We start from the raw sequence: 12,356 nt of genomic DNA, 5'->3' as shown, positions 1-12,356 counted from the left end.
TAAATAATTTTATTAAAATCTGGTAGCAGATCACTATATTGGATATCATTTGGACATATTTTCATAGTCAAATTGAAGTCAAAGTTTGACCAATCACTGATTGTATCCAGGCATTTAAACTAATTTATCCAGTTTCAAATTTGCATCCATCGTAAGCATCACAGTTTTTACTACGTTTTTGCTCTCACAAAACAGTTGCATTTGCCTTCCTCCATAGACTTGACCCTTACATTAGACACCATATCACTGTTTTGTCATAGACAAGTTAGAAGTCATATATCTAAAGAGAGAAAATTGCCTGAATTCCCACCATCTAGAAACAGATACTGTTAATATTTAGTATATATAAACATTTCCAATACAAATGTCTACACAAATGTTTTCCTATGCATTGCTAAATAATCTGAAAGTACATGTTTGCAAGTGTCTGTACACATCATAAAATCGTAGTATACAGTTTTTCATTTAATGATAATCCATGAATTTTAAACGTGTATGGTTATAGTGGATCTACACCCTCATTTCTTTTTTTCTGTAGCCCCAGCTGTCCTGGAACTCACTTTGTAGACCAGGCTGGCCTTGAACTCACAGAGATCCGCCTACCTCTGCCTCCCCAGTGCTGGGATCAAAGGTGTGCGCCACCACGCCCGTCCAACACCCTCATTTCTAAAGACTATATGCAGTCCATCCTTGCTTGGGTCTGCCCTGCTGAGTATTTCTGCTGTAAGACATTGGGAAAATGCCTAGTCAGGATTTTTCTCTTGTAAAAAATACTGTAATTGTGGTTTTTACACACAGAGCTTTACCCAACTTATTATTTTTTTAAGATAAAATTTCTAAAACTGAAAATATTAGATAGAGAATATAATGCCAGGCATGGTGGTGCATACCTTTAATCCCAGCACTTGGGAGGTGGATCTCTATGAGTTCAAGCCCAGCCTGGTCTACATAGCGAGTTCTAGGCCACCTGGGCTATAGTAAGACCCTGTCTCAAAAAAAAAAAAGAAACCCAAAAAAGAATATAAGCTATTTTATTGAGTTGTGATCATGTAAAAAAAAGCACGTCACATTCCTACTAGAAATGTACACGCACACACACACACACACACACACACACACACACACACATATATGTGCTTATTTGCCTGAGTTTACACTTTCTCCCAACTGCCCAAGTAAAAATAATATATTTTCACATTGGTTTGCATTAATCTGATTATTTAGGAAGTTAATCATTTAATATCAATTTAAAATTTTTAATTGCATGGGGATTTTGGTCTTATGAAATACTCTTTCTTGGAGAATGAGTGTTCTTTGCCACTGTGGCATTCAGTTTCATTGTCATGACTTTTAAGTTTACCCTTCTGGATTCAATATATAGACAGCAATGGAATTATAATAATCTTTCAATTTTGTGCTGCCCATTAGCTATTTTAATGATGCTTTCTCTATTTTTGCCCTTTTTTTTTTTTTTTTACACAGGGTCTCACTGTGTAACCCTGACTGGCTTGAACCTCAGGCTGGCCTCAAACTCACAGACATCCGCCTGCCTCTGCCTCTGAAGTGCTGGGATTAAAGGTGTGTGTTCTCACGCCCAGCCTTAGGAAGATTTATGATGAATACACACACACACACACATGCGCGCACACACACACACATACACACATACACGCACGCACACACGCACACACGCAGTTTTTTGGCTCCTGTATTTCAAATGTTAAAAAACTAGCACTTTATTTAAAAGGTGTCTTGTGGTTTATAGTGGAATTTCCAGAGCTACTGACCTCATTTTTTCTTGCCAGCATCCCATCCTAGTATAGGAAAAGAGTGAACTGAGAAGAATTCAGGAACTTTTTAAAAATGTGTTTTTATTTTATATGTATGAGTATTTTTCCGGCATGTATGTAAGCACACTACATGCATACAGTGGCCACAGAGGTCAGAAAAGTGTGTCGGATCCCCTAGAACTGGAGTTACAGATGGTCGTTAGCTACTATATGGTGCTGGGAACTGAACCTGGGTCCTCTGCAGGAGCAGCCAGTGCTCTTAACCACTGAGCCATCTCTCCAAACTCAGAATCCAGGAAGCTTTATGTAGGGGAACTGAATTTCTGGTGTCCACCATCTGCTTAGAAAGGCTGTCCACAGATGAGCCCAACTAAGAGGATATGATTCTTCAGGCTTTGGGTACCTTTCATTTAAGCAAGATCTGGTCCCAGAGATGACTGGTAATTGATGACATAACTTCTGCAACGGTGAGCTTAGTTGATCCAGCTAACCAGGACTGCTTTCTTTTCTCTTCTAGATTTTATAGAAAGACTAAACTTGTTGGCTTTCAAGACATGGAGTGTGTGCCCTGTGGAGACCCGCCTCCTCCCTACGAACCACACTGTGAGTGATGTGCCACACAGCAGCGGGCCTTTTTGAAAAGTTAATTTTTAGACCTTTCATATGCTGGCAAAATAAGGAAGACCCTCTCTCTGCCATGGGGCTTCTAGTGAGTGCCGTTACCCAGATCCTAGCAGCACAGAAAGCCCCTTGTTGTCTGCCTCAGTCAGCAGCGCCCTTTGATTTGTATCTCAAGGGGGAAACAGGCACTTTGTGGCTGCTGTGTCCTGTTGAACTGTGCCCTTCATTGAAGATGCTCCATGTAGGAGACTGGTGTTCACTGGTGGTCCAGGTCCTGATGTGCACAGACTCCTGGGATTTCCTTTCTCCATCCCAGATAGGGTCATGTATGGTGTCTGCCTTTCTAAAGGCATTCCTTTCTAAAGGGATTCCTTCTGGGAATCCCTTGCCCTCTGTAACATGTCATTCCCTGGAATCCCAGCTCATTGATTCCTTCACTTTCCTCATCTGGCAAATCAGTGAGGAGAGAGGATTCTTTGCAGGCTGGGGAGACAGCAAGTCAGGAGGCACTTAAACCCTTCCTTTGCATGCTAACATTAGTCTTTTTGACGATACATTTTCCTTAGAGGTAAAAGGTGTTTGTTGTGTTCTCAGCCTGCATGGGAGTGTGGCTACACACTCTCTTAATGATAAGCCTACCTGGCCAACAAATACCATAGATGAGGGACAGGGATGGAGTCAGCCAGCGAGGAGTGGGACAAGCCAGGTTGCAGCTGAGCAAGGAAGAGCTATGTCCAGACAGGAGGGCAGAGGTGCTGGCTCCCCCTTGCATCTTATTGCATGGCCTTTCTGGGGACCACTGTTTTGATAAACTTTCCAGTCCATGGGGTCTACCTTCTTGCCTCTCTCTGTAACAAAAGTGTCCTCCAAACAAATTTATTGTGATTGCATGGTTTGGTGAGTCCCCATAGCATTGCTTCTCTTTCCAAGAGGGCTGTGGGGTTTTTATATTATTCCATTTATATTATTATAATTCATATTATTACATTCTTTACCAGAATTCATTACTTTGTATTTTTCTTCTGAAATGACTCTTTTATAGAAAATGTGTATTGATACTCATTTTTATAATGTCTAAACATTCTTCAAATAATTTATTATTATTAACAAATGCAATATTGAATAGCACAAGCACAGTTCTTATTCATTTTATTTCCTTCAGCAATCCCATGATCAGTCCAGGCTCATCAGTCCATCCAGAACATTACTGTTCCATTGTTAGCTAGTCAAGGGCAGAGACAAGAGTTCCAGGCCCATCTGCCTGACAGCAGATATCTCACTCTTTAACCACACCCTGTGGATGCTCCTTCTGCAGCTACACAGCCCACAACCTGGAGACATGACCCTTATGCCAACTAAAACGCAAGACCTGGTCTTGCTGTGGGTCAGCTCAGTCATCATTTGCTGTAACTCCCATAGGAGATTCAGTAAACAAATCATATCGGCACTAACCAGTTTAGAATTGGAAAGTACCTAGATCCCCCCAACCTCCGTACACTTAATTTATTGGGTTTAATTTCATGTAATCCAGTCAAAAGTCTGAGGCTTTGAAATGCTTTGCCTTCAGGGTTCTAGCTAAGTTTAGGCATTACGAATGAGCCTTTGAATACAGGTCTCATGTGTAGCTTTCCTGTCTTGTGAAGCCCTTAGTGATATAATTTTGAAAAGAAAAATTAATTAGTTTAACATATAGGGAGATCTTTTTTTCTATGTGTAAAAGCTTTTGGAAAATAAAGAAAAATGCTGTGAAATCAGAAATGCCTTTCATATCTCAGAGCAGTGGTCTGGGGTCTTAGTGAGCTTTATCTCTGTCAAAGAAGTTTGCTGTCTTTGGCACCCTTCTTGGGAATCGTTCCAGGACCTAACTAATCTCCTCAAAGGAGATCTTGAAGTCTTCAGGGGAAATTATGCATGGCGCCTTGTGTTTTTATTTCTTCTCCTCCGGGCTTTTCAATTTATCCACAAAGAGCTGCTTCTTCAGGCTCCGAGTTCCTGTACCGTCGAACCTCCTCGCTGTGGGAAGCAGGCATCCACCAGACTGCCTCAAGCAGTGCGGCTTGAGTCAAGGGTGCATGCAGCAGCAGGGTCGCTGTGGGTTTGCAGGCTCAGAAAAGCCCTCTCTCATCCCAGGTAGCCACTCTGGTCCCCTGCAGCCACTCTGAGCCTAAGCACTGTGGGTGCTTCTGAAGTCAGTGACCCAGGAGTCACTTTGAGCTGTACTTACTTGATGGAGCTCATTCAGGGTAGAACCTGACTGGTCCAGTTCAATCCATCATTCTGTGATCAGAGTCTTTCTCATCTAACCACCTGACATAATGACCTCACCATTAAACAAAGACAGGCTCCACGTGCAACAGGTCCCATGGGAACTTAATGGAGCCGCAAAGTTCCTGCTGCATCTTTCCTACATTTAGGTCCAAAGGCTAAGACTTAGCACTGTGTTACAGTTATCAGTGGTGGCCAGTTCATGCTGGAGCAAAGGGCTGTCCCAAAGGTTGGTGTGTGGAAGGCTATACTATCTGACCCTAGAACATATCCCCATCACTAGGCAATGTGTGATGGCACTTGAGGGCTTCTGAGTGCCAGGCACACTCGGAAGACAAGTCTTTTCCTTCATGGAGTCAGAAGCTAGTGGGGGAGGAATCAAATACCAGCCCCAAAGTAAGCAGGTAGCATGCCCTGCACAGAGCAGGTTGGTAGGTCCTGAGCCTGGCAGGACCCACAGTGCCCAGAGAATGTGCAGGTCAAATCAGCTGTCACTGGATTTGTCACCTTGGGCGTCCTTGGTGATGTCAACAGTGCTAGTCTGGAGAGAAGTGGAAATGGAAGCCAGATTATGAGGGACTGAGAATGGAATGTAAGGGAAGAAGGGTTTATTCTGACTCTCAGTTCCAGGGTAGTCCATCAGGGTGGGGAAGACATGGTGGCAAGAACTTAAGGCAGCTGGTCACATTGCATCCACAGTAAGGAAGGAGAGGGATGAGTGATGGTACTCAGCTTGCTTCCTTCTTTCTGTGCTTTGGGTGAGTCTTCCCAGTCAGTTAGCTGATCACAGCAGAACCTCAGAGGCAAGCCCAGAGGCTGACCTAATCTAAGTGATCCTTACAGGTGTGCCTGGAGGCTTGCCTCCTAGGTGATTGCTGTCAAGCTGATAGTTAATACTGTCACACCCATGATTTTCTGTCTTTTTTTTTTTGGTCTTTTTGAGACAGGGTCTCCCTGTAGCCCCAGCTGTCCTGGAACTCACTATATAGACCACTGGCCCTGCCAACTCACAGAGCTCACAGAGTTCAAGGCCTGCCACTGCCTCCCGAGTGCTGGGATTAAAGGCGTGCACCACCACGCCCGGCTACTATTATTTTAGTTATTATTTTTTATTTTATGTATATGAGTGTATTGCCTGATTGTGTGTAAATTCACCCATGTCATACAATGCCCACAGAGGTGAGAAGAGGGTGTCAGATTCCCTGGAACTGGAATTACAGACAGTTGTTAGCTACCAGTGGGTGCTGGGAATTGGACCTAGGTCCTCTGCAAGAGCAACCAGTGCTCTACTTGCTAAGCCATCTCTCCAGCCCTGATTTTCTGTAAGTCTTGAGAAGTTTGAAAGTCGACTTGTGACTGAGGGGTGCCGAGCTGAACAAAGCTTTGACTTGCTGACAGTTTTGTTTTCGCATTGTGGCTCTGCCTTGTACTGATGATGTAACCATGAGCAAATGGCTCTCATCTTTGATTCTGTGCTTGCTCCTTGGGCAGTGGGACTATAAGACCCAAGGCTGAAGATTTTGGATGGAACCAATATGGTGCTAGAAAACTCAGATCCAGCTCAGGACTTCTGTCTCTGTGCTGGCCTGCCTCATTCAGACCATGATCTCCCCTGCCTCTGTCCCCTTAGCTCCTCCCTGCCCCGGGTGTGCCCTAGTGGATATGCTAGTTGGGAGTTGGCTTCTCCTGCGAGGGCCTCCAGATGCATCTATCTCTGATGTTTGTCTTGCCGGTAGGTGAGCAGTGAAGGACACTACAAAGGGGCAGTCCACTCTTTGATCTGTTCTGATGGCTGGACTGCCAGGGTGAAGAGATCTGACTTCAGCTGGTCTCTTTGTTACCCCTAAGCTCCATCAGAAGAGCACAGAGCACTCCCCATAACAATGGAATTTATGAGGGCGACCCTTTTATCTACCCACAATCCAACTATCAGGTCACTAATAGCATTTTTTGGTAGTAATGCCTGGTTGGACACAAAGCATGGGACTCTTAGTGACATTGTAAATTGCAAATAAATAAAAGGCACTTTAAAAATGCCAGCTGCAGGCTCTGCTCTTGACCATATCTTCCATCCTAACAAGGCACACCCACTTGGGACAGTCAGGAGGAAGAGAAAAACACCCAAGAAATTTTAGAGCTATATCCTGCTTTGGGTCTGATAAGAAATGCAGATTTGGGGTTTTTCTTTGAACAATGTTTACTCAGTTTAGAACATTACTGTGATTGGAACAAATGGTTTAGAAAAAAATCCAAAACAGTTTTCACCAGAGTTCAACTATATTTAAAGTGTGTTTAGCCTAGATGTTTGCTTTGTTCTTGGGGGCTTTGTAAAACAACCACATGATGCTAACGTCATGATCAGATAAATCTCTGTGTGTGGAAGAGATAAAAGCAGGGACTGGTTCCACAGTCAGAAGGCCATTTCCAGCTCTTGTACCAATAAGTAATAAACCACACTATTAAACAGTGATTAATTTCCAAAGGGAACTTAAAGGCCTTCTAGTATAACAAATAAAAATAATTCCAAAATTACCTTTTAAAAGAAATACGAACTCATCGAAGGCAATTTTCTTAAAGTTTAATAGGAAAAAAAAAATGGAGGGAAACACCAATAGTCCCCTGAGTGAGACATTTCCAGAATTAGCACATCACAAAATTCAGCAGACTAAAGACAGAGTTTTGAAGTTCTTTATAGTCTTTTTTCTATTTATATGAATTTTTCAAGAGATGAAGGTAGGAGGTTGGAGATGTAGCTTGTGGGACAGTGGGTGTATGTGTGAGGCCTGGGCTGGGCTGGGTATACTGTTTTTACCCTTTTCCCACTTCAGATAACTTTTTCCCATATTACTTATAAGCCCCATGACTTTGTTGAGCACTGAGCCCCTGGACGAGGCTGTTACCCATGTTCCTGTTGCTGGACACAGGTGGGTCCTAGAGAGCCCAACACACCCATGCCTACCCCCAAGACTGTGTCCAAAAATATTAGGGCTTGTTTTGTTTTTTGATTTTGGTTTTAGTTTTAGTTTTTTATAGTGTTTTGTTATTGTTTTGTTTTGTTTGTTTGAAACAAGGTATTACTCTGTAGCCTAGGCTGGGTGAACTCACTATGAAACCCAAGCTGGCCTCAAACTCGGCCATCCTCCTGCTTCTGCCTCCTGAATGCTGGGTTACAAGTGTGAATCACGACACCTGAACTGATGCTGGGACTTTTCTTTCTCCACAAGAAATGTTCAGTAGTCTGATGGTCTGAATGTCTGGCAAACAAGGATTTTTAAAGAAAACAAAACCAAATTTCAAAGGAAATAAACTGGGAGTCTTTGGAAATTGATAGCAACGTGGGTTCCAGGTTTTGTTTTGTTTTGTTTGTTTGTTTGTTGTTTTCTTTTTTAGCTTTTAAATATATTTTTTTAAAGAAAATTTAAAGAACTTTAATATGAAAATCTTCATGGAGATGGCAAATTACAAAGTTCAGCTTAATACATTTAACAATCTATGAAATGCTAATTATTTGCAAATATATAACTTGTAAAAATGTACTTACAACAAAGTATGAGACCTAATAGAGAAAGAAATCCATAGAAATCATTGTTTTCCTGTATTTCTTTAGTTGTTGTTGTTGTTTTTATTTAATGACAACATGATTAGAAGAAGCATTTCATTACAGCTTTAACATATTCAGTAACAATGGTTTTGTTTTTTAAGGACAGGGGAGGGAAAGGGGGGGAAGGGGAGGACAAGCTACCAGTTCCTTTGGTGAACTCTATGTTGACCTCAGCTTGTCCTGAGTATTTTAGCTAAAGTTTCCTGAGTTTCAGAAACCACCTTCCTCATATCTTCCTAGCATCTGGTACCCTGCATCCTGGGGAACCAAAACAATGTGTGGAAGCAGAGAGAAAACTAGCAGAGTGAAGGCAGAAGCTATTGATGCAAGGTATTCCGCACTTGCTGTGTGTGCGTGTCGGGTTTTGTTGTTTCTATAGCAGATTTTTTTTTTCTTTCATGAGTTTGCTCATACTTGGTGTGGCCAAAATTTCCAGAATGGTTCCTGGAATCCCTGAGTTCTGGTCTACAAAACCAGTGTGCACTAATGAAGGGCTCAGCTTACTGAGGGTTTTGAAGTTGTCTCTGGTCTTTAGACCAAGACTCGCTGGTGTCCAGCCAGTCCCCTGCTGGAGGGGAGGCTGTTTGTGGAGCCTTGAGGAGGGAGTTGTTTAGAGAACAGCTGACTGTGACAGTGAACTGTCCACAAATACCTACAGCAACCCAGACAGGATGCTGCTGTGAGAAGGCTGAAGAGTTCAGTGCTCTCCTGGTACACACAACTTTTAGGGTAGGGAAGATGGGTGAGATCCAAGGAACACAGCAGAGGCAAATAGCCCTGGCTTCGGGGAGACAGCTTAGAGAGCCAGCCTGTCCTTCTCTAAGCAGGGACTCCCTGGATGTGTTATTCTCTGGTTGGTTGCCCTTCTGTTGTCTGCCCAGTACTGTTCTCTAGCATGCCTCTTTTTTCTGGCCACTATCAAGTGATTCCAGTATTTCATTGAAAAATAATCAGAAACAGCAGTTTAGTAGTCATCAATTGTTGCTTATGTGAGAACCCACTATTTATTATTAGTTATTTTTGATAATTCAAAAATTAACCAGGATGCCCTGCAGTCTCCACTATAAAGCACTCTAAACAAACCAGGACAGCCTGCATAATCCCCACACTAAAGGGTTGTATTCAGAGAGTAACTTTTAAAAAATATTTTATTTATTTTTATTTTGTGTGTATGAATGTATTGCCTGCATGTGTGTAAGTACACCCATGTCGTACAATGCCTGCGGAGTTCAGAAGGGAGAGTCAGATTCCCCTGGAACTGGAGTTACGGACGGTTGCTAGCCATGTGGGTCCTGGGAATCAAATCTGGGTCCTCTGAAGGAGCAACCAGTGCTCTTAACAGCTGAGCCATCTCTCCAGCCCCAGAGGATACCTTTGAAAGCCTCCCTTGAAATTCATGTTTTGTTTTGTTTTTTCTTTTCCATAGTAGGGATCAAACCCAGGATCTTGCACAAGATAGTTTAGTGCTGTACCACTGAGCTACCTTCCTCAAGCCTTAGTGTTCTGAGATAGCCAGAGTGGCCTTGAACTTGGCATCCTGCTGCCTCAGGAGCTCTTAGATGGCAGGCCTGTGCCACCGAACCTGGCTCCTCACTTCCCTTGAGTAAGCATCAACAAACCAGCCCTGTGACAGGATCTCTGAGAGGGCAGGCTGCAGTCAAGCAGGGGCCTCAGCCCAGAGCAGCTGCAGGAACCCAGACTGTCATTTTGTGACATTCAGTGCAGAACAAACAGGCCTACGCCTCCTAATGACCCCCCTGAGGCTTTCTCTTGAATGCCACCGAGCACGGCAGTTACAGTTCTCCTTGATGTTCTGAACACTAGAAAGGATAGGGAGGTGACGAAATAACATTTGTGGGTGTCGTTTTCTTTTCTTCTTTGTGTTGTTGGTTTCTGACAGAATCTCTTCGGTAGCTAGTCTAACCTGGAAGTCAAGGCAGCCTCCTGCATCAGCCTCCAGAGAGCTGGGATTATACATGTGAGACATCATGCTGCCTTTTTCTTTCTCTTGTTTGTTGTTTGGACCATGCTGGCCATTCTAGGCAGGTGCTGTGCACTGCACTACACCCTCACTGGGCCATTTTCAGGAAAGTTGAAGACTACTGCAATTCATTCCAAATGATTTCCATCATAAATGATTATTGATATTTTCTAAAGCTTAATTGCTCATCATGGTCAACAATTGTCTTGCAAAGATATGTGAAAAATACTATTCTAAGGTTGTAAATACGGTGGCCAGGCAGTTTAAATGTTCTGGCCTCTTTAGAGGAAAGACTGTACTGCCCATCTAATTGCTATATATTTAACTATTTCAAACGTGTCTTACAAGTGGATTTTCTTAGCCCCAGTTTCATCACAGTTACAGAATCAGAAACTCTTCTGTGTTCTAAGCTCAGACACCTGCATTCATTCTTTTCTCTCATAGAAAAATCTCAACATGTTTGTAAGGCATCCATCTTGTCAGTTGCCAGTGGAAGAGCAGGAAAGTTAGATATCTTGACTAAACCACATAATCCCCCTGAGCCTGGAGCTTCTTTTGAGGGTTCTTGTTTCCTCGTGCCCATAGAGGGGACCAGACCTTGAGAAAGGGAGTAGTTATTACTCCCCCACCACATGCACCCTCTCAGCTTTTATCTTTAGTCTCTTTGAGACATTTAAAGCCTGTGAGCTGGTTTAAATATTTAATCACAAAAGAAATAGACTGTGCTAGTTAAAGGGCATTGCTAAAGTGAATGAATTTTAGATTGAGTGCAGTTTATGTTAAAAAAAAAAAAAGAAACATAAGATCTATCAGACCCGTTCCACTAAATTGTGAACTTTTACAAATGGTGCTGCGATTTGTGGGCACCCAGGAAACGGGGGAAAGAAAGAGGCACAAACCAATGAAGAAATGAGAGCTCGGTGCAGCCACAGATGGGGAGAGGGTGGACAGCTGGGGCTCAGAGGTCAGCCTTTCATCCAATCACCGTTTATTCTCGCCAGGTGGATGCTGTGTGCTGGGGATGCTCACATTCTGGTGGAGATCAGGTTAAGTGCTTAAATTCAGTGCCTGGCCATTTCCAAGTCAACTCCCTGAGGAAGGGGGTTTAACTTCAGAAATTTCATTTTGAGACACCAGTGAAGAAAGTACCAGTGGTGTGCAGTAGAGCAAATACCTCTGGAGTTCAGGAAGGTTCCAGACTCCTTGCTGGTGTTTCCCAGTCTGCCCTGTCACAGTTATCAGTCCTGAGGAAGAAGAAACATGATTCAGCAGAAGTCTGTCTGATAGTGCAGAACTGACAGACTCAAAACTGCTTTTCTAGGTGAACTCCCAGAGACAAGTTTGAGAGATTACAAAATACAAGCACCCTACCATGCTTCAGTATCCACCAAGGAACCCTTCTAGGGCCACACTCCCAGCCCCAGAGGCCAAGGGCCTTGGATGAGTGCACAAGTTTTTTGTATGAAACAATGTAATATTTGCCTAATCTAGGTATGTCTGTGTTATTTAAATCATCTCTACATTGCTTATAATGCAACATAAATGACATGTAAGTTGCTATACTGTATTATTTAGTACACAATGGCAAAGAAAAGAAGTCTGCACATGTTCACAGATGGAATCTTTTTTTAATGCTATAATTCAAAAAGTAAGAAAAAAAATCAGAAATGTAGTTGAGTCACTGTACTTAAAGAAAACAAAACAAACAAACAAACCTAGTCAAAATAACTCAAAGGTGGAAAAGGTATTTGAAAGTTCAGAAGGGACCAGCCAGGGTAGTTCATGACTATGATCCCAGCGCCCAGAAGATCCTACCCCATCCCCAAAAGTTAACAATAAAAACTTGAAGGTGAATTTCAAGTAGGAATTAATTCATTTAAAATTTCTCTTTGAATCCTTAAAATATTATCTTTTTTTAATTTCCTCAAATATAACTCATTTTGTAATTTTTTGTTTTTTTTGTGTGTATTTCATACAGAATATCCCAAACAATTTATTCATCTTTGTACTCGAAAATATGGAACACTTCACGAATTTGCGTGTCATCCTTGCGCAGGGGCCATGCTAATGGGATCTCTGTATCATTCCAATTTTTGTA

General features: G+C 42.5%; 1 protein-coding gene and 1 pseudogene across 2 annotated transcripts in view; one reads left to right on the top strand and one right to left on the bottom strand.

Annotated features, from left to right (window-relative positions):
* The window catches only part of Tnfrsf19 (TNF receptor superfamily member 19), a 96,891-nt gene that overhangs the window by 52,290 nt on the left and 32,245 nt on the right, over positions 1–12,356 (top strand). For both annotated transcript variants that reach the window (XM_008825001.3, XM_008825002.3), the window contains exon 5: positions 2,308–2,393. In XM_008825001.3, the coding sequence (XP_008823223.1) occupies positions 2,308–2,393 (86 nt within the window). The remainder of the gene's footprint in view (positions 1–2,307; positions 2,394–12,356) is intronic.
* LOC115068734 lies at positions 12,270–12,356 on the bottom strand (annotated as a pseudogene).

This window comes from Nannospalax galili, unplaced genomic scaffold, assembly GCF_000622305.1.
Source record: "Nannospalax galili isolate Female #2095 unplaced genomic scaffold, S.galili_v1.0 scaffold488, whole genome shotgun sequence".
Taxonomy (NCBI): domain Eukaryota; kingdom Metazoa; phylum Chordata; class Mammalia; order Rodentia; family Spalacidae; genus Nannospalax; species Nannospalax galili.
This window is presented reverse-complemented; position numbering and strand designations above follow the sequence as displayed.